The sequence below is a fragment of the Mus musculus genome, chromosome 11 (assembly GCF_000001635.26).
Source record: "Mus musculus strain C57BL/6J chromosome 11, GRCm38.p6 C57BL/6J".
Taxonomy (NCBI): domain Eukaryota; kingdom Metazoa; phylum Chordata; class Mammalia; order Rodentia; family Muridae; genus Mus; species Mus musculus.
Genome location: NC_000077.6, coordinates 66,102,032 through 66,120,951, shown reverse-complemented (window position 1 = coordinate 66,120,951; position 18,920 = coordinate 66,102,032). Strand labels below are relative to the sequence as shown.

General features: G+C 41.7%; 1 protein-coding gene across 11 annotated transcripts in view; it reads left to right on the top strand.

The window, feature by feature from the left end:
* Positions 1-18,920, top strand: part of Dnah9 (dynein, axonemal, heavy chain 9) — a 337,258-nt gene that overhangs the window by 47,630 nt on the left and 270,708 nt on the right. For 9 of the 11 annotated variants that reach the window (XR_003949434.1, XM_017314522.2, XM_006533212.4 and 6 more), the window contains exons 12-17: positions 1,231-1,357; positions 1,984-2,239; positions 3,302-3,543; positions 8,565-8,700; positions 12,366-12,562; positions 12,654-13,078. Coding sequence is in view for 10 of the 11 variants with exons in the window: in XM_017314522.2 (XP_017170011.1) it covers positions 1,231-1,357; positions 1,984-2,239; positions 3,302-3,543; positions 8,565-8,700; positions 12,366-12,562; positions 12,654-13,078 (1,383 nt within the window). In the remaining variant the exon portion in view is untranslated. Of the gene's footprint in view, positions 1-1,230; positions 1,358-1,983; positions 2,240-3,301; positions 3,544-8,564; positions 8,701-12,365; positions 12,563-12,653; positions 13,079-18,920 lie in introns of those variants that run through there. The other 2 variants (XM_006533213.4, XM_006533217.4) reach the window with 2 other exon arrangements.

Sequence of the window (18,920 nt, the reverse complement as noted above, 5' to 3'; positions counted from 1 at the left end):
CTCTCAGGGGTCCCCATTGCTCCCCAGTTCTTGCTTCCTTTCAGTCTACAATGTACCATTCACCCTTTATTCCCAGTTCAGTCAGGCTGTTTCCAACTTCCACACCTCTCCATGGCTTCCAATGGGATTGATCACACCGCCTCTGCTCAGCCATGAGACCGAGTCAAGGTTTGCTCCATCATCTCTCCCATGAGACTTTCTTTGATCACCTTATTCCTGCCATCTGATGCCTGACACCCAAGGCAACTCTCTAAGACTGATTTTTGCTGTACTGTGTTCTACTCGTCTTCCTGCGGTCTCCCCACTAGCTGGGTTTATCATGGGTTATTAATTCATGAATTTATTCTCCCAGCACAGCACATGGCATGTACCCAGTCAATGTGCAATGACTGAATAATGAATTCCACGAGCTACTCAAAGGTTAGTGTGAGAGCAGTTATCAATATCTTTTTCTGTATGTGCCTGGAGGTAAGACAAAGCTTCCATCCCCACCGCCAAAGATCATTGAAATCTTTCTATTCTTCTCTGATTGCAGTGGCACCACCTGTAAAGGAATGTATATTATTAGAAATGTATGCAGTAAGTTAATACAGTGACTGTTTTTCTTTCTCCTGGCTAGCTTCCCAATAACAACACAGAGAGACCAAGATTTATTTTCAAATTAAAAGCACAATAACTAGGCATTATTCTATCCTCTAATATAATATGGCTACCTCTCAGCCCAGATCACTGAGATACTTGCACTTTTGTAATGGTCTGGCTCTCTGGGCTAATGTCGCTTTGGACCCCTTCCTTGTGGTGACTCCTCTCTTCCTTCCTCTCCCTCCTCCTCTGGCTGGCAGAAGCCCTGGCATATGTTTTCTATTGCCTAATTATTGGCTTTTCCAGCTTTTATTGACAAGGCATAGAATAAGTGAAGAACATTGTTTACACAAATATGAGACAAGAGATTCTTAACATAAGCATTACAATGCCATGTCCAGATGGAAACCAGATAGTGGGATAGAGAAATTAGACTTTGAATAATATATAAAGGTAAGATTTACACCGTACACAATAACATTATGCCTACAACCACCTTCAAAGATCAGTGGGCCCCTAAAAGTGCTAGCACATCCCAGCTGGATCAGACACTATCTGTTTCTCCAGGTTATTTCATTACAGAGTGGGGCCAAAAGCTAGGGGTTCACAACCTGTTTATGAGGTGGCTGTTGTCTCTGGTTGTTGCAGGTATGAGAGAAGACTTTATGAGGACTGGTGTCAGACGGTATCTGAAAAGTCACAGTACAATCTTTCCCTACCTCTTTTGCATCGTGACCCCAACACAAAGCAGCTCTCTGTCAACTTTAACCCACAGGTCAGCTGGGTGATAGTAACTTCCCCTGGGGTCTCAGAAACAGTCACTTCACTCCACTGACTTCAAGGGTCTAGAGATTTTTAAAAATAATTTCAAACACTACTTGAAAGAACTTATTATACTCCATACTCTCTTGTAGGGGGATGAATCTCAGGTTGGACTACTTTCTTATTGTATTCATGTTCATGATTCCTCTAGGCTTGACCAATGTATTTGATTTTGCACAGTAGGGAATCAAACATGAGTTGCATAATGAGAGGAACACTTCCTCAGAAAGACATTGCTAAACAACTTTGCCATGGTACAACATCATAAGGTGTGTGTATACAAGCGCTAACAACTATGATGTTACTAGATAATTTGAACTTTCGGGGCAGAGGCTACTTTCTCAGTATCCCTTCCTCTTGCTCTTCTGTTTTATACTTCTGGCCATTAGGCTTCCCTCCAAGCTATCTTCTCTCTTCTGAACCATCCACCCTGATGCTGCATGGAAGGAACAAGGAAACAAAGGTTATCAAGAGGCTCAAGGTCTTTAGGCCCCCAAGATTCTAAGGGTCCTTCATGGACACAGCTACTTTCTTGCTGATCTACTTGCAGATGCTACTCATGTTTGCCTCTTTACTCAGCTGATTTCAGTGTTGAAAGAAATGAACTATCTTCAGCCCAGTGAGGTGAAAACCATCCCCGAGACCGCAGCAGCCATGTTCTCCTCCAGGGAATTCTATCGTCAGCTTGTGGCCAACTTGGAGTTGATGGCAAATTGGTACAACAAGGTTATAAAAATTCTGCTGGAGGTGGAATTTCCACTAGTGGAGGAAGAACTGCAAAATATTGATCTCCGCCTGAGAGCTGCAGAGGAGACTCTGAGCTGGAAAACAGAAGGTAAGAAAGAACAATCTGTAGTCAGATAGGAATATGGACACTGAAAGACCCAGTGAAGTTAAAAGACACCCCGGCCCCCATTATCCACCTGGACCCTGATCTGAGTCGCAAACACAAAACCAACCTCTTCTCAGATATATACCCAAGCTGGGAAACACAGACAGTCCATCTTCACCCTTCTTCTCTCCAGATGTAAGTTGTCAATATAGAAACTTCTATAACCTGTACCACAAGGGCCTTGGAGGTTCTATATGCCCCCATGTTCTCCTGCATATGCCAGGCACTTTATAAATGAAAACTCTAATTGCCATCATTGCTGTTTAGGTTATTAAACTACCATATGAACACAGAAAAGAAGAAAACAGCACATTTACTGCTCTGGCATCTTACAGTTAAATTCAGTAATCTTTAGTTATTGCTGATTGTGAGCTTGTGAGGGACCCTAGGGACAAAATGGGACATGTGGTATATTACCACCAAAGAGTTCGAGTGTGTGGAAGGGCAGAAGGATATGTATAACCCAAATCATGTAAGATTGGCTATGTTTTTTTAAATCCATCAGAAAGTTTAAAATGAAGTGTAAATAATGATGCAGTAGGGAAAAAATTAACACTAGTGTCCTTAGAAAATTAAGAGCTTAAAAAGAAGATCATAGTCAACTCATCAAAGTCCCAGAAGATTCCACTAAATGTGTTAGGACTTTACCCAGTATATGTAAGAGGATAGCATTTTTAGCATACAACACATTACAAGTTACTATAAACAAAATGTGATTGATCAAAAAAAATACTAAATTGATCTGATATTTCCTAACAATTGAAATCCCTATGTCCATAGGAGCTAAGTATTTCCTGGTTTATCTTCCTGTATAATTGGAATTATGGGAGGGGCTGACTTTTTAATATGCTGGGAAAGGAGTACTTTACTGATAAAGAAGTAATCTATACAGAAAAGTCTCCTAAAGCCCGTAGACATAAAATCCTGTCATTCCTAGCACACAGTCCTTCAGCTTTGCCACCACCATATGCCATTTTAGTTAATTCTATTTCTTTTGGGGAGCAGGCATTTGGGATTATGCTATGCAAATAACCAATAGCATTCATGACCTGGAACAAAGAATTCAGAAGACAAAAGACAATGTGGAAGAGATTCAAAACATCATGAAAACATGGGTGTCTCCAATATTCAAGAGAAAAGATGGGAAAAAAGAATGGCCCCTTTCTCTGGATGATCAGCAGGATCACATGGAAAAATACTACAGTCTCATCCAGGAATCTGGCCTTAAGATTCACGCTCTTGTTCAGGTAACAACTGACCGCTTAGACACTGTGCCAAGAAGGGTAATTGAATATTAAAAGGGAATCTGTGCATTAGAATAATCAATAGCTGCTGAGTCTTCTGTGGGCAAGAATAAAACTCTAGACTAATAGTAAAATAACTAAAGCTAATAGATAATAGGACCCCCAAATCAAGGAGCCAGTACTAACACTGTCAAATTAACTCATCTCACACGCAACTCCTCAAACTAGAAGGAGAAAGCAAAACAAAAATCCCAAATCACCCACTACACTACCCACCCACAGCTGCCCATACAGCCTGGTGTGGCTCTACTACATTATCCTTATGATCTACCACTCAAGAGCCCAGACAGATGAGAGAGTGCCACGGCATCCCTGGCTTTGATCAAAAGAAAGAAATCACAGTGCCACAGTTATACAGCAAAGCTTTTTGTACTGTACTGTGGTCAGGGAAGCCCCATATCCCACAATCAACAACTGAAGCTTCACTGTGAACAGTGGGAAAGATAAATGAACACCATCCCCAACACTACTGAAAAGGCCATGGACTCATGCCAGCACTCAGGAATAAATCACCATTCTATACAAGTGTGGTTTGAAGGACAATTAAGATGCCCCGTCATAAATATTAATGATGACCAATTACATGAAGAAGTTCCTAAATTTTGCCTTTGAAAGATGAAGAACTCTTTTACTTTATTTTTAAAAGTATCATCTGGTCCTAGATCTTGTAATTTTAGGATGTATTGCTTATCTATTGTTTTCTAGACTCACAGGATAGAAACTGGGTATCCTGACAGTAGGCCTTTCCTTCTTCCTTTGATGATGCCCTCTTGGCCTTGTCTTGCCTTCATGCCACAGTCTTAATCTGCCTCATGTCACCATTGGCTTCAAATATTTTCCTTGCATCACTTCGTTAATTCAATGGTCATTTAGGAATGTGTTTTCTAATTTCCTTTCATTTTGGGGCTTCTCTGCATATTGTAATAGAATTGATGTCTAATTGAACTCGATGGTCAAAGAGCTACTTGGAATTAACTGAAACTTGTTCTATATCTTAGACCACAGCCTAACTTGGAGAGGATTTCTTGGACACTGGAACATTGATAACAAATGTCTGTACTTCCATTTTGGGTGTGGCATCCTCCAAATGAGATGTGATGGTTCTGTTAGGATCTTTAGGATGCTTTCTGTTCTTGTATATCTATCTTTTTTCTACCAACTGTTATAGATAGAATATTAAAATCTCTGTGGTTTTAGATTTATCTGTTTAATACTTTAGTTTTATCAAATTTTTTCATGGGAGTTCTGCTGGCATAACTGTCATCATAACACCCTGATGAACTAAATGTACCATCATTGTGAAAGTCTCTCTTGAGCCAGGCGGTGGTGGTGCACACCTTTAATCCCACCACTTGGGAGGCAGAGGCAAGCAGATTTCTGAGTTTGAGGCCAGCCTGGTCTACAAAGTGAGTTCCAGGACAGCCAGGGCTATACAGAGAAACCCTGTCTCGAAAAAACAAAACAAAACAACAACAACAAAAAAATAGAAAGTCTCTCTTGATTTCCAATGATGCTCCTTCATCTTGAAGGCTGCCTTTTTCTGATAATAATGTAACCTTCCCTCCTAGTTCCTAGTATTATCTGCATTGTCCATCTCCCCAAACTCATACCTTCAATCTACTTATTTCTCTACAGTCAAAAAATTTCCCTTTGTAACCATTATATGGTAAATGCATTGGAAATTTCATAGATATTAAAAGAATTATGTGTAGGCATGTGCACCAGTGCCTGTGGAGTGTAGAAATGGCACTGGGTCCCCAGATGCTGCAGTTCCATTTTGTTGTGAGCCATCTGAAGTATATGTTGAGAACTAAATTGGGGTCCTGTAAGAGCACAATATGTGCTCTTAAGTGTTGCACCATCTCTCTCTCTCCTCTCTCTCTCTCTCTCTCTCTCTCTCTCTCTCTCTCTCTCTCTCTCTCCCTCCATCTCCTCAAGAAATGCTTTCATAGGGCTAACAAGTCTATTTTTTAGTCGGAGGGTTTGGACTGATTATGTGCAGTGTAGAGGTAATGGAATTTAATTCTGTTATGTTCCCACTTGCTTTGATTCTTCCTTCCCCTCTGATTTTCTGTGTCCATGTCCTTGTAGGTTCACACAAAATTTTCAGCATCCTATTGACAGCTCAGTTGAGACTCCAGCTCTTACACTATTGCCTTTCCATTTCTAGAAGCTGATCTAGGTTTCCACTCCGTTTTAACCTGAGCTGTAGAGACCTTGGAGGATGCAGGTCCATTTAACCCCTCCCTGTCATGCAGGTTAGCTTGGATGTTCTACTTGACTCAGTGTTTATTCACCTAGGTAGGGAGTTTCAAAGAGCAATGATCTCCATTAGGCTGACCTCTGAGCAAGTCTGTGAGGAATTTTGTGAATGGGGTTATTTGAGGTAGGAAGAAGGCCTTCCCTGAATGTGGGTGGGTCAAGTTTCACAGGCTGAGTTCATAGCAGGAGCCTTAGGAAGTAACCTGAGCATTAGCATGCAAGCACACATTCTTTGCTCTTCCACCATGTTCTGCCTCAGGCTTCTGCTGCCTTGGCTTCCACACAAGGATGGACTGGAGGTTGTAAGTATGTGAGTATGAACACGCCTGCATTCCAGGGTGTATGTATGTGTGTGTTGCATTGGTTTGGGAGGGTATTTTGTTTTGTTTTTCTTGGTGGTGGTAGTTTTTCAGGAAGGGCTTATTTTGTTTTTTGGGGGGGAAGGATCGGATATTTTATCAGAGCAATAGAAGAAAAAAACTAAGACACCCTCATTATATGGCATCTATGTTATATCAATATATTAAATGTAATAAAATAGCACATCCAGTCACCAATATATTAAATACTGCTAGACTTTTCTCATTGACATCTTAAAGAAGAAAGAGATAAAAGTAGATGGAAGTCTTATTGAAGAGAAGGTGTCCAAAGTAGTGGGAGAAAGATGAGGAAGAGCAATGAGGAGTGGGTATATTCAAACGCATCATGTGTACTTGTGAAATATTCAAAAATAAATACAAATTTAAAGAAAATAATAGGGAAATGCATTGATGACTACATTATAAGTGATTCATCCATCTTCTTTGTAAAAATAGCTTAGAAACATTGATAGTGTTCTTACACACACACACACACACACACACACACACACGTCAAGTCGTGCTTTTTATTCTTTTCTGTAGATTTGTGCTTCTATCCATACCCTCTTAGACCTAAGGAATCTTCTTTAGTCTCCTGGAATTCAGGCATAGTGGTGACGCATTGGCTCGGCTTTGGGTGGGATGTGTCCTGACTTCACCTGGTTTTGGAATGGCAGCTTTACTGGGTCTAGAACCCTGTGCAGTCTTGTTTTCTTTCATCCATTGTTGCTTGGTCTTCATCCCCCACATTATGTCCCAAAAGAAGCAAGCCATAATTGTGTCTTTGTTTCTCTGTGATGTATTGCCTCTTCTCAAGTTGCTTTTAATGGATGCTTAATCTTTTCTCAGTTTTCAGTTTGGCTATGATGTGCCTAAGTGGATTCTCGCTGCAATCACCCCATTTGGAGGTTGCAAGCTCTTTGGATCTCCTTCTCACCAGATTTGAGAGGCTATTTTAGTTTCTTAGTTTTGTTTTGCTTTGTTGTTGTTTTGTTTCAAAGATGAGGGTCTCCCTGTTTAACCCAGACTGGTTTCAAAGTCCTGATCTTCCTGACTCAACCTACTGAGATTTAGAATTGCAGGTGTGTGCAAAACATGTTTGGCTTCCTTGTTGGTTGGTTGTTTAACAACTACAATGGTCTCATCTAATAACTCCCAAATCTGCTGTTTTCTGTGTCTGACTTTTTCTGTAGTGAAACAGAAGTTTGTCACATAAAATAAGCCTTCCAGTTACTTAATGTAAAACATACATCCTAGCACCTGCGAGCCACTGCACATCATCACATAGTATAATTTGCATAATGATGGGCTTAAAGTCATTAAGAAAACCTTAAATCTACTTAGGATGTAAAGGCATTGGTAATGCATCTTAAAAATTTTAGAACCATGACACTTAAAAGCAGAATCGTGAAATCACTAAGCTCCATCGAAATCTGTAACATGGCAGTGTTTCCTCAAGGGGTTAAGTATGAATCACTTTAGAGAGTTACCTCTCCGGGCTACCTACTGCCTTCTCTGAAAACATCAGCTCCCTGGAAAGAAGGTGTATAGTCTTAATAATTATGAAAATGATGAAAAGCAGATGGCTGCCTGTGCTAGGAATTACTGAGTACCTAAGCTCCCTCTCCTTGATGTCCAAACCTTGTTACCATGGTGATACTTAGGGTACCCTAGGTCAAGAAGAAAGATAGATAGAGGGGAAGTGAGGGGGAAAGAGGGAGAAGAGCATCCAGGATGGAGGGGAGAGACAGAGACACACAGAGAGAGGGAGAGAGTACACAAGAGAATGAGAGTGAGAGCAAGAGACACACAGAGAGAGACAGACAGACAGAGAGAGAGAGAGAGAGAGAGAGAGAGAGAGAGAGAGAGATTTCTTGTATGGTTTGTTTTGTAAATCATTCAGTGTAACAAAAGGCCTTTAATTAATATTAGATGCCAACCACAGAGCACAGCCCATTTCAAAGGATTATCCAGGAAATACTGTGCATCCTCGAATCCAAGTCTTCCTTCTGCCTACTCTATCTCCTGCTCTGATCACCTCCCTCAGTAGTATGAGCAGTGAGAGTTGGCAAAGCACTCAATGTGCTACATTCCTCAGCATTCTCCCTGAGAAGACAGCCAGACCCTGTCCATCAAGGACAGATATGACCCCACATCTTCTTCACGGAATGGACTTATGATCTTGTCCATCAATGTAGATCCCTCTTTGACAGAACAGACTAAGGACATGTAAGAGCAAAGCCTTTGCAGAAAGCTTTTGTTGTGCATTCTTAGTGGTGGTGATCTTGCCAGTTCTCCCGTGTTGCTAAACATGGCTTATACCCTGTCTTCTTTCTTCTGTAGGAAAACCTGGTTCTGTTTGCAGCAGACCCAGCATCCAGCATTTGGAAGTCTTACGTGAACTACATTGATTCCATGTTGTTGGATGGATTTTTTCTTGCCATTGAGTGTTCTCTCAAATATCTATTGGAAAACACTGGTACCTATCGATTGATGGCTACAGGCTATGACGGGGCAGATGGCAGCAACAATCCGTGCTGTATTAGAGTAAAGTTTGTTGAGAGTGGCCAAAGTGCTGGGTATTTTATGAGTGATAGAGAGCAAAGGGTGGTTCAAAGAGAAAAGATGCCTGACTCTAAACATCACATGACACATCAGGCTGCAAGATTATAAGGCACATGTCAAAAGCAAAATGAGAACTCTATCAAAATAAAGGTCCAGGAGAGGAGTGCTGAAGCTGGAGCAGAGGGAAGTGGTTACTAAGGATGCCTTCCTCCACACTTGACTCATGGGCAGATAGAGGGGATGTTCTGTGCCTTCAAGCTCTCCATGTTCTATCTCTGTGACCTTTGAGAAACATAGGAGGTTTGAAGTTTCCAGGTAAAGTAGGGGGAAACAGAATTATGTATAAAAAGGAGACAAGAAGCAAGGGAGAAGGCAGCTCTCAGAAGAAGAAATGTTAAGAGGTGATGAGGTGTCTCTGAAGCTATTAGATATAAGTAAGGGTTTTGAATTAGGTTGGACAAACTATGGTAATGTGCCCAAAGTCAAAACTCTTATAGCAGCTCAACTTGGCTAGTGAATGGTGAGATAGAAAGGGCAGAAAAGTTCAAGACTGAAAATTAAATTAGACTTTCACATTCTGGTAGATTCTGGGCTGTCTAGCAAGGGTCATATTGAAGAACGAGTCAAACTGTACCAGCAAAAGGAATATTTTGAAGGCAGGGGGTCAAATTGAGATGGGCATTTAATGTCAAGACCAACCAAGTAGAGAAATTGAGTGCAGAGATACTATTAGCAGGCCAACATGAATCCCATTACCCAGCCTGTGAAAGAGGGTGCCCAAGTTGAAGGTGCACACAGGAACTGTGCTCAGCTCAGTATGTCTGCAATAAACAACCCCATGGTATCATTAGCTGGAAACACTTCCTATAGGAATCAGGGCTGCTCCAAATGAAAGAAGCATGGCAATCCACTCTGGGATATCAGTTTCTAGGACCTGGGGCATGAACCACAGATGTTGAAACCCAAGAGGTAGCTCTTAGCTACCAACATAGCAGTTCTCTCCTCACTGAATTAGACAGACTTCTCCGAAGTTGAAATTTTGGGCCCCCTCCCACTCAGTCCTCGACTAGCCCTAGGATCAAGACACAGCCATTTTACAGGCAGTGTCCACAGAGGGCATCTCAGATTAGTGACTCCACCCTTGACTAGTGGCTGTCTGACTTTGATACGGAATGGCCTGGGGTGCCACTTTCCTTCTGATGGAAGATGAGATTGTAAACAAAAGGATGGGCAATATTTCCTCAAGATCACCAGCATCACGCTCCCTCCATGGAGACCAGAAAACAGAAGAATACCTTTTCTTCAAAATATAGCCCTTCCAAATTCTTTGAGTGGTAAATATTTTGTAGCTGCTCAGGGACTTTATAGCCACCTGAGATGAAGCATTGTGAGTAAAATCTAAGTGCAGGTGTGGAGGTACATATCAGTAATCTTAGCAATTAGGAAGTGGAGGCAGGGGAAATGTATGTCTGGGGCCACCAGGGGTTACATAACAAATCCCAGGCTAGCTGGGTTGCATAGAAGGACCGTGTCTCCAAACAAACAAATACACACACACACACACACACACACACACACACACACACACACACACACACACACACACACATTTTACAGATACTGGCTAGCTGAGGGACAGTGAAGTGGTCCATTTTTGTCTCCCTAAGTAGGAGCAAGTTTATGTTTTTTGGCTGGCTTCTTCATCAAATCTGCTGAAATCTTGCATAATAAGCAGGTCACATGCTACCTACCACACTAAGAAACACCCACACAACTTGCCTCCTGAAGGACTGGCTTGTACCTCCATTGAGGAAGCCAGGCCATTTTCCTCCTGTTGTAATGATGTCTGCATATCTGATGTAGAGATTTAGTTCTCAGACCAGCACATGTGACAAAAAGTCCCATAGCCCTCCAATATACTTTCAAATCTTATAAATGTCGTAAACCACGTGCAGATTTATCTACTAACAAATTATTTTGCAGTGATGTGCAACACACTGTGACTGCCCGCTGAGCACCCCTGACCAATGATCTGGAATCTGAAATGCTCTGAGATACTAACCCAGCTCTGGACATTTTGGATTTCAGACCATTTGAGATGTTGGATTAGGAACACTCCACAAGCAGTCTGTGCTGCCCGATGCTCTTCTTGCCCCAGGCATTTCAGACAAGTGATGTCCAACCTATTCAAGATGAATTCCACAGGATTTTATTGCTGTTTGTCTTGTTTTGTATTATTTTTCTTTCAGCTCTCCCCAGAGATCAAACCTGCAAGGCTGTTTGTAAAGTTGTCTCCTTTAGGTTAAAATATGCTTGTTGAAACTCTCCTGAGTCCCACAATATTTGATACCTGTGGTTTTGAAAATAAGATCTTAGTCTTAAATGGCATCTTTGAGGACCCTGTGTTTTTTTTAGCTAACGTGAGTGGCCAACCTATGCCAACCAAATCTCCATCCAAAATGTGGCTTAAGGGATAAAGAAACCCAACGACCTCAAGTCATAGTCCATGAGAATTGCCATCTTTTTTTTTTTTTTTTTTTTTTTTTTTTTTTTTTTTTTTTTTTTGCGGCAGGTTGCTCCAATTCTGTAGCGCTGCTATTCTCTGAGGTCTTGACCTCATTCTATGGTCAAGAGAGTCACATCATATTCAAGCTGTAGTCTATAGAAAGGGAAGAAGAATGTATATAGCAAAGGCTCACCTGACCCTCTGAGGTACCTTCCCACTTTACCTTAGTGGGAATCACATCACTATACCTAATGCCATGAAGAGCTGGAGAATTTAGTTATGTACCCAGATTTAGCTCTTTTTCAGGCAATAAGAGGGAAATGGCTCAGTCAGGGGACTCCTTTGCCCACACTGTCCAAACCACAACCCTCTCCCACTTATTTCTATTGTCAAAAGATGCATGGTACTCAGTGGTTACTGATAAAACGTTAAGTGTTTGCCTTATACATAGCACACCGTGCTCCATGTTATATTTTGACTTAAATCTAGCAAGGCAACTTCCTCTAGCAAGTAATCAGGAACCTGTGAATTATTTATGCTGTTTTTAAAATTTTTATCATGGTAAGACTACAGAATTAAAGTAAGCCCCATGTTTATAGAAAAGGAACAGAAAAATTAGGATTGTAGCTTTTTGTTGTTCATTCCTGTATGAATGTGTGCGCGCAGACCCCCCCCCCCTCATGAGATGGATGCTGGGATGGTGGGGTGGTTGGCAACTCAGTCTCTTCTTCAGGAAAAGCAGCATCACACCAAGACAGGGTGTTAAGAATGTAGAAGGGAATTTTCTGCTCTATGGCTCGGGTGGGTCAGTCATTGGAGTGTGCTCTTCAAGGACAAGACAAGAAGAGTAAATGTTCTGTAACACCCAGGAGAGCCCCACACAAGAACAAGTTCATTCAAAATGTCAGCAGTTCCCTGTGGTGAAACACTACAGGACTGCCCCCTCCCCTCTATAGGCAAAATTTACATTTGTATTTTTCTGCACTGTAAAGAAATGTCTGAATCCAGGTTTCAGGAAATAGTGCCTTGCCCACTTGCTTCATTCACCATCATTCTGATGCTTTGTTTTCCAGAATGCAAGCCTGGACTCACCCCAGTATTTGAAGCACAGCTCAACCTTGTCACCCCAGAATTAGTTTTCCACCCCTCTCTGGACTCTGGGGTAAAGGGAGGCTTATATGACATTGTCCAGAGTCTTGTCACCAGAATTTTTGCTATGCCATCCCTCGTGCCACGGCTTTCCCCACACAGTGGCTCTCCTCACTATCAGGTACTGGAACGACAACATCTGCCCTCTTCCACATCTGTATGATCCCACTAAGCACCAGTGTAACCTCCCTGCTGTTATCTCACTCCCCCAGGGTGACCTAGAGGACATGGCCGACTTAGCTGGTCTTCGGAGTGTGCTCATGGAGAGGGTACAGAATATGATGACCCTCTGCTGTGGCTATAGAAATACCCTCAGCCAGTATTCTTACCTGTATGTGGAGGATAGGAAGGAGATTCTTGGTCAGTTTCTGCTCTATGGGCATGTCCTCACACCTGAAGAGATAGAAGCCCATGCCGAAGACGGCATTCCAGAAAATCCACCCCTCCTCCATCACTTCAAAGACCAGATAGACTCCTATGAAAAGCTCTATGAGGAGGTGGTCAGCCTGGAACCCACCAAGGTGTTTGATGGCTGGATGCGAGTGGATGTGAGACCCTTCAAAGCATCTCTGCTGAACACAATAAAGAAGTGGAGCCTCATGTTCAAGCAACATCTTGTTGACTTTGTCACAAACAGGTAACATCATTGTCCTGGCTACCTACTAGCATCCCAGGCTACAGGGATGCTGTGCTTGGAAATCTCTTTATATCTCCACCACCCCCTCCCCTGCTACCCGCTGATTCATTGATTAAATTAAAACAGCTGGTTGGCATCTCTAGTCTTCCAGATAGCATGATAATTTCAGCCCTGTCACTTCCTTTGTTCAGCAGATAATGGTCTGTGTAGTTTTCTACAGTGGTGCTCAGTGGGTAAGAGGCACCTAGTAAGTGGTAAATAACATTAGAGACCATACACATAGATCTAATTCCCTTCACAACTCTGATGGTGGAATCTAAGCCTCGGAGGCAGAGGGGGACTAAATTCATTTTAGATTTTATTTCCTATCACTTCACCCTTGCTCTAGATGCTCCTGCTGTGCAATGTGGAAGCGATTAGAGCCACAGGCTCCTGTGTGCCTCTCTGTGCCATGCTAATGGCATCACACATAGAATCTGAATGGCCATTCCAGAGACCCAGACCACCTTGCTCTGTATCCTCTAATCTGGAGCTCTGTTCTCTGCATGGAAGATCTACCTGCTTCACAGTCCCCTGGTCACTTCATCTTAGTCATTGTCCCTAGAATCTCACCATCTGTCTCCATTCTAAATCTTGAGAAATGTCCATGTCCAGAGAAGGTAGAGCCCCTCTGTCTAATTCTCGCCCTTGGTGTGCCAGATGACTTTGCAAGGAAGCCAGCCTGGCCCCACTCCTGGATTCTGAGCTGACCCTGCACAGTGCTGAATCAGCTCTAATCAGTGCTCTAGAACACGAAGGAGAGAGAAAGACTGAGGCATCACCTACCAAAAAGACATCCAAGAGACTGCCAGGGTGATGCTCCAGCACTGTACAAAGACTCTGCAAAGTATTATGGGGATGATTTTCATGGGGTCAACAGGGTTCCTTAGGAAGCTGCAGCCAGTTTTGGTACATTCAGAAAAGGTTTTGCTAACCAAGGAGCTGGAGGCAAGAGAAAGAATTGCTGGTGGGTGGTTTGGTATAGATGCCTGTAGAAAAAGCACCACAAAGGGAAGGCTTTATGGTCTTCCATTGGTAGGCCTGGTAACCCATAAACACTGGACACATTTTTTTATGTATAGTTTGCTTTTTTTTTATTAGGGTGAGAAGAGCATGTTACAAACTGTGTTTGTTGTAGTTTCCAAGCAGGAAGACACCTGGCATGTTACACGAATCAATGCAGGGAACATTTATGTTTTGCAAGGAAAGGGGAGGTAGTGGGTAAGAGCCCCTACTGTGGTTTCTGGGGGAAGAAAAGGGTGAGGCAAATAATTCACCTAGGATTGGTGAGTTATTTTATTGGGTTCTGGAGCCTAGGACCTTCCCAGGGATGATAGGATCAGGGGAATATGGCCAGAATATAGGGGCCTGGTATAAGAGGCAGATTCTGAGGTTGGTTTGTGTATGGAAGGTGGGCTTGTCAGTCAAGAAGGCTCTCTTCAAGTGGGCTCTTCCTGTACAGAGTGGTCCCCTCAGGGGCTGTAAGTTTGTATATGTGACAGAATAAAAAACACTGGCTGTTATGCATGGTGATTGAGCTAACATGGGCTGCCACCACATAGATTCAGGGAGCCTTACGGTTGATTTAACAGGATAAACCCACAGCAGAACAGCTAGGAGATCTGAGTGCTTGCCTTCAACCCTACTTCCTTATTTTTAAACATAAAAAAATACAAAGTGGTTTCAGCTTAAACACCAAGTCAGTGATTCTGCCTACTATCTAAGCCTTAAGGAGAGTATTTTATTGTATCGTTGAGAACCAGATAAAAATAGAAACAGTAAGAAAAGAATAAAAGCCATATATTAGTGAGCATCTGTTGTGACCTAGGAAATAGGAGATTTTTTTACCTTTTTTAAGTAGCCTGGATGGACCACATTTTGCCTTACTTGTTATGCATGTCACTTGCTGTCCAAAGTCTAGCCCTCTATTCTCACCTAAACTCTCACCTCACTTAGGTGGGATGACTCTAATCTGACTCAGCTGTGGAGAGGTCCACTTTACTTCTCCTTGCGCCTTTCAATAGGTCTTCAGCAAACAATACAACACAACACAACACAACACAACACAACACAACACAACACAATACAATACAATACAATACAATACAATACAATACAATACAATACAATACAAAAGCCCCCTGTTCCTCTGCCTTCTTTCCACCCCTAACTGAAACCTGGTTGTCCCATTAGAAAACTGATGCCACGACAGCCCTCTGAGATGGAGGCTGACTCTGTATCTTTCTGAGCACTGGGCCTAGGATAGAAGCACTTCCTGCTGTTACCTGATGCTGGCAAGCCACTTCCCCTCCATTTCCTCCCAACATCACTGGTGCCACCGAAGTGACTATCAGACAGTACCAATTGTCACTCATCCTTGCTGGAGCCACCTACTAAGCTCTAACTTTTTCGTCCTCAGCACCAGGCTCATCCTTTCCCATCACCCTAGTGACCTCGCATACCCTTCGAGTCTCCGAGCACCTGATATGTTCTGTTGACTCTTCCATGCCCCCCATCTCTCTGCCACACAGCTACACCTGTTTTTATGCTTTGCTCCCAGCATGGGAGAGAAAGATGGGGGAGTAATTGTTCTCTACTCAAAAGCTCAGGGATAAGCATTCCATTTTCTGACCACACCTGGTATGTTTCTGCCTCACTTATCTGGCAGCCCCACCGTGCAGAATTCTTCAGACCAATCAGAATTTCCAACCCATTGATTCCACCAGCTTCTCAGTATCTGTCAGTTCACCATAGCTTCCCACTCCCACCCTGAAAAATCCAGACTCTATTTAAAACTCTGCATCTGCAACTGAGCCATTTATTCTAGCTGAAGCCGAAACGAACTGTTCTTCTGACCAGCCCCATATTCAGAAACATTAAGTATCTGCTGGTAGAAGTGCCTCCTCATACCTACATATGTTCTTCATGCTTTCATCTCTTCCAGACTCCCTTATCTTCATTCTTCACAAACTCTGAAGGTTTTGCCAATATTAGCCATGACGCTGTAAGAAGTGTTACATGCATATCAATATATGTATGGGCAAGCATTCCTTTAGGATATCTACATATGGGCAGAGTTTCTGGGTCAAGGGCAGCTCAGCTGTGGTAACCCTACTCTGTAGTAGAGAATAGCCTTATGGAAGATTCTCTCCCAGCATCCACAGCACCTCTTGGTCTGTTTCATTCTGGACTCTTCTGTGGGAGTGCCATAGTATTTCATGTAGCTGAGCACTTTACATTACTTTGATCAGGAATAGATGGCTCATCTTTTCATGTCTTTGGCGACTGTTTTCTTTCTGTGCAATTTGTATCCTATGTTCCCTTTTCTATTGGACTTTATTTTTGAATTTGTTGCTATTTACTTACCTATTTGTACTGGAGAGATAACCAAATTGTCCACTCTTGTAGAGGACGAGGGATTGGTTTCCAGAATGCACATAGTGTTTTGGCTCAGAATTACCTAACTTTAGATCCAGGAAATCTGATGCCTTCTTCTTGTCTCTACTGGGTACTGCACATGTGGTACATGTTTGTGTGTGTGTATAAATATGGCACCCATGACTCATAACAAAACTCATAAGTACAACATTCATATACACATAAATTAAAAATAGAGTCTTTTAAAATTTACTTATATATTCTGTGTGATATTTTGCTAATTTATATAGAACATGAATATACAACTAGCCAATACAGTCTCTAGTCTTGTGGCCTATCTGTCCCTTCCATTTAAGGCAGTCATCTGTATTTATATGGTTTACAGTGTAGAACCAAACTACCTCACATCAAAACTATGTTCAAAACACTGCATTTGAACTTTACATGTACAGTATTGGTGATTGTGTGCTAAACAATATAACATAACAACCATGTACATAGTGTTGACTGTTGTATGTGGTAATCATAAATAACCTATGGAGGAATGATTTGAAGTACACGGTAAGATTTGCACAGGGAAGAGGCAAATACCACCCTCTTTTACAGAAGGGATTTGGATGTCTAGGAATTTGGTTGTAGTGTGTAGTTCCACTTTAAGCTCCTGCACATGCTACCTGCCCCACCTAAGTTCCCTTGGATCTTCAAATCATCCCTCCCTAGTTTATTTATGATTACCTCATACAAGGGCTCTTTTTTTCCTCTGAAGCATGGCAAACCTTTCTCTTCTTCCTTGTGTCTGTTAGCCTGCCTGGGCGGTTGGGGAATGGGGAGAAACTGGAAGTCCTGTCTATTCTGCCTAGTTCATTGGCTAGTAACATCCTATTAATCAATCAAGAACCAATTGGGGAACAGGACCTTTACGGTTCACAGGCAGATTCATGATCAGTGCATCAGAACTACCCCCTACATCTGGTATTCACAAGTGATCTTGAAAACTACAACCTACCATGTAGGCAGAAGGATGGTAATGTTTAGTGAACAATTCCTAGATTCAGCATTGCCAAATACATCTTTCTTCTGCATTGAGTTCTTTTTCTCTTGACTGGTTGAATAAATTCTCTTCCTGCCTGGAGATCCCAAGAGTACTCTCTTATATTCTAAAAGTTTTAGAACATTCTCCCACATTGAATAGATCATTGTTTCAAGGATACAGCAAAACCTTAATTACTGTAGCTTTGTAGTGAATCTTGATATCTAATGGGACAGATCTCCACCTGTTCACTTTCATTAAAAATGTCTTGACAGCTCTTAGCCATTCTTTTTATATATATATAAAATTTGTCAATCATTTTGTAAAGGAAAAGGTGCCATTGCAAATGCTTATTAAATCTTTACTGACCATAAATGAGTTTGGGAATTGTTATCTGTACAGCATCAGATAAGGATGTGTAAGGATGTGATTTTTTTCCTCCATTCTTGTTAGCCAAGAAAATTGTATAACTCTTCAGTTAATTCACAGGTGGTTTTGTTAAGATTATTCTTCAGTACCTTTTGGCTCCTAGTTCAAAATATTTTGAAGTCATAATCTAGGTGAAAATGTAATTCTTTTAATACACTAATTGTTTTTTCAAGACACCCTGCTAAATTAACTTAATAATCCTAATAAATGACTTGTTGACTCTTTGGGGTTTGCTATGTATATAGCCACACCTACAGATTTTATGATTTTAATTTCTTTCTCTTCAATCATTGTGTTTTTATCTCAATTTCTTATTTTTTCATACTGGCCAGGGCTTCTTGTCTCTGTTTGAAACAGATTTGTGGACAGGTACCCATATTTTGACCTTGACTTTGAAAATAATTTTACCAGTAGTTATATTTGTTATGAAAATGTGTTTGTGTGTGTGTGTGTATTGCACAGGAGGCGCATATGTTTATGTGGGTGTTTGTGTGTATAAATATGACCTGTATGTATGTATGCGGTATGCAGTGTGGTGTGTGTGGAAGTGTATGTGTGAGTTTGGTGTGTATATGAGTGTGTGTGGTTATGTATGTGAGTGTGTACGTGTGAATACTCCTGATTGATCAAAAAGTCCTGTCATATTCCTAACTTATTAAGAGTATTTAGTACAAGTGCAAGTATAATTTTTTCAAGTGCTTTCTCTAAGAATACCAGGATAGTTCTGTTTAATCCCTCAAAATGTTCAGTCTAGAACATTGTTTGATTTCTGATATCAAGCCAACCTAGTATTGCTGGGGTAAACGCATCAGAACATGTCAGATTCAGTCTATCCATGGGTTGAGTTTGCCTGCCAGGTCTTCCTTTGGTGCTGCACTTCCTATAATTGTGTGACAATTGTATCCTCTTGTCTGCCTTTTCATACTGTCTGATTTTGGATCTGAGATTTTGCCAGCTTCATGAAAC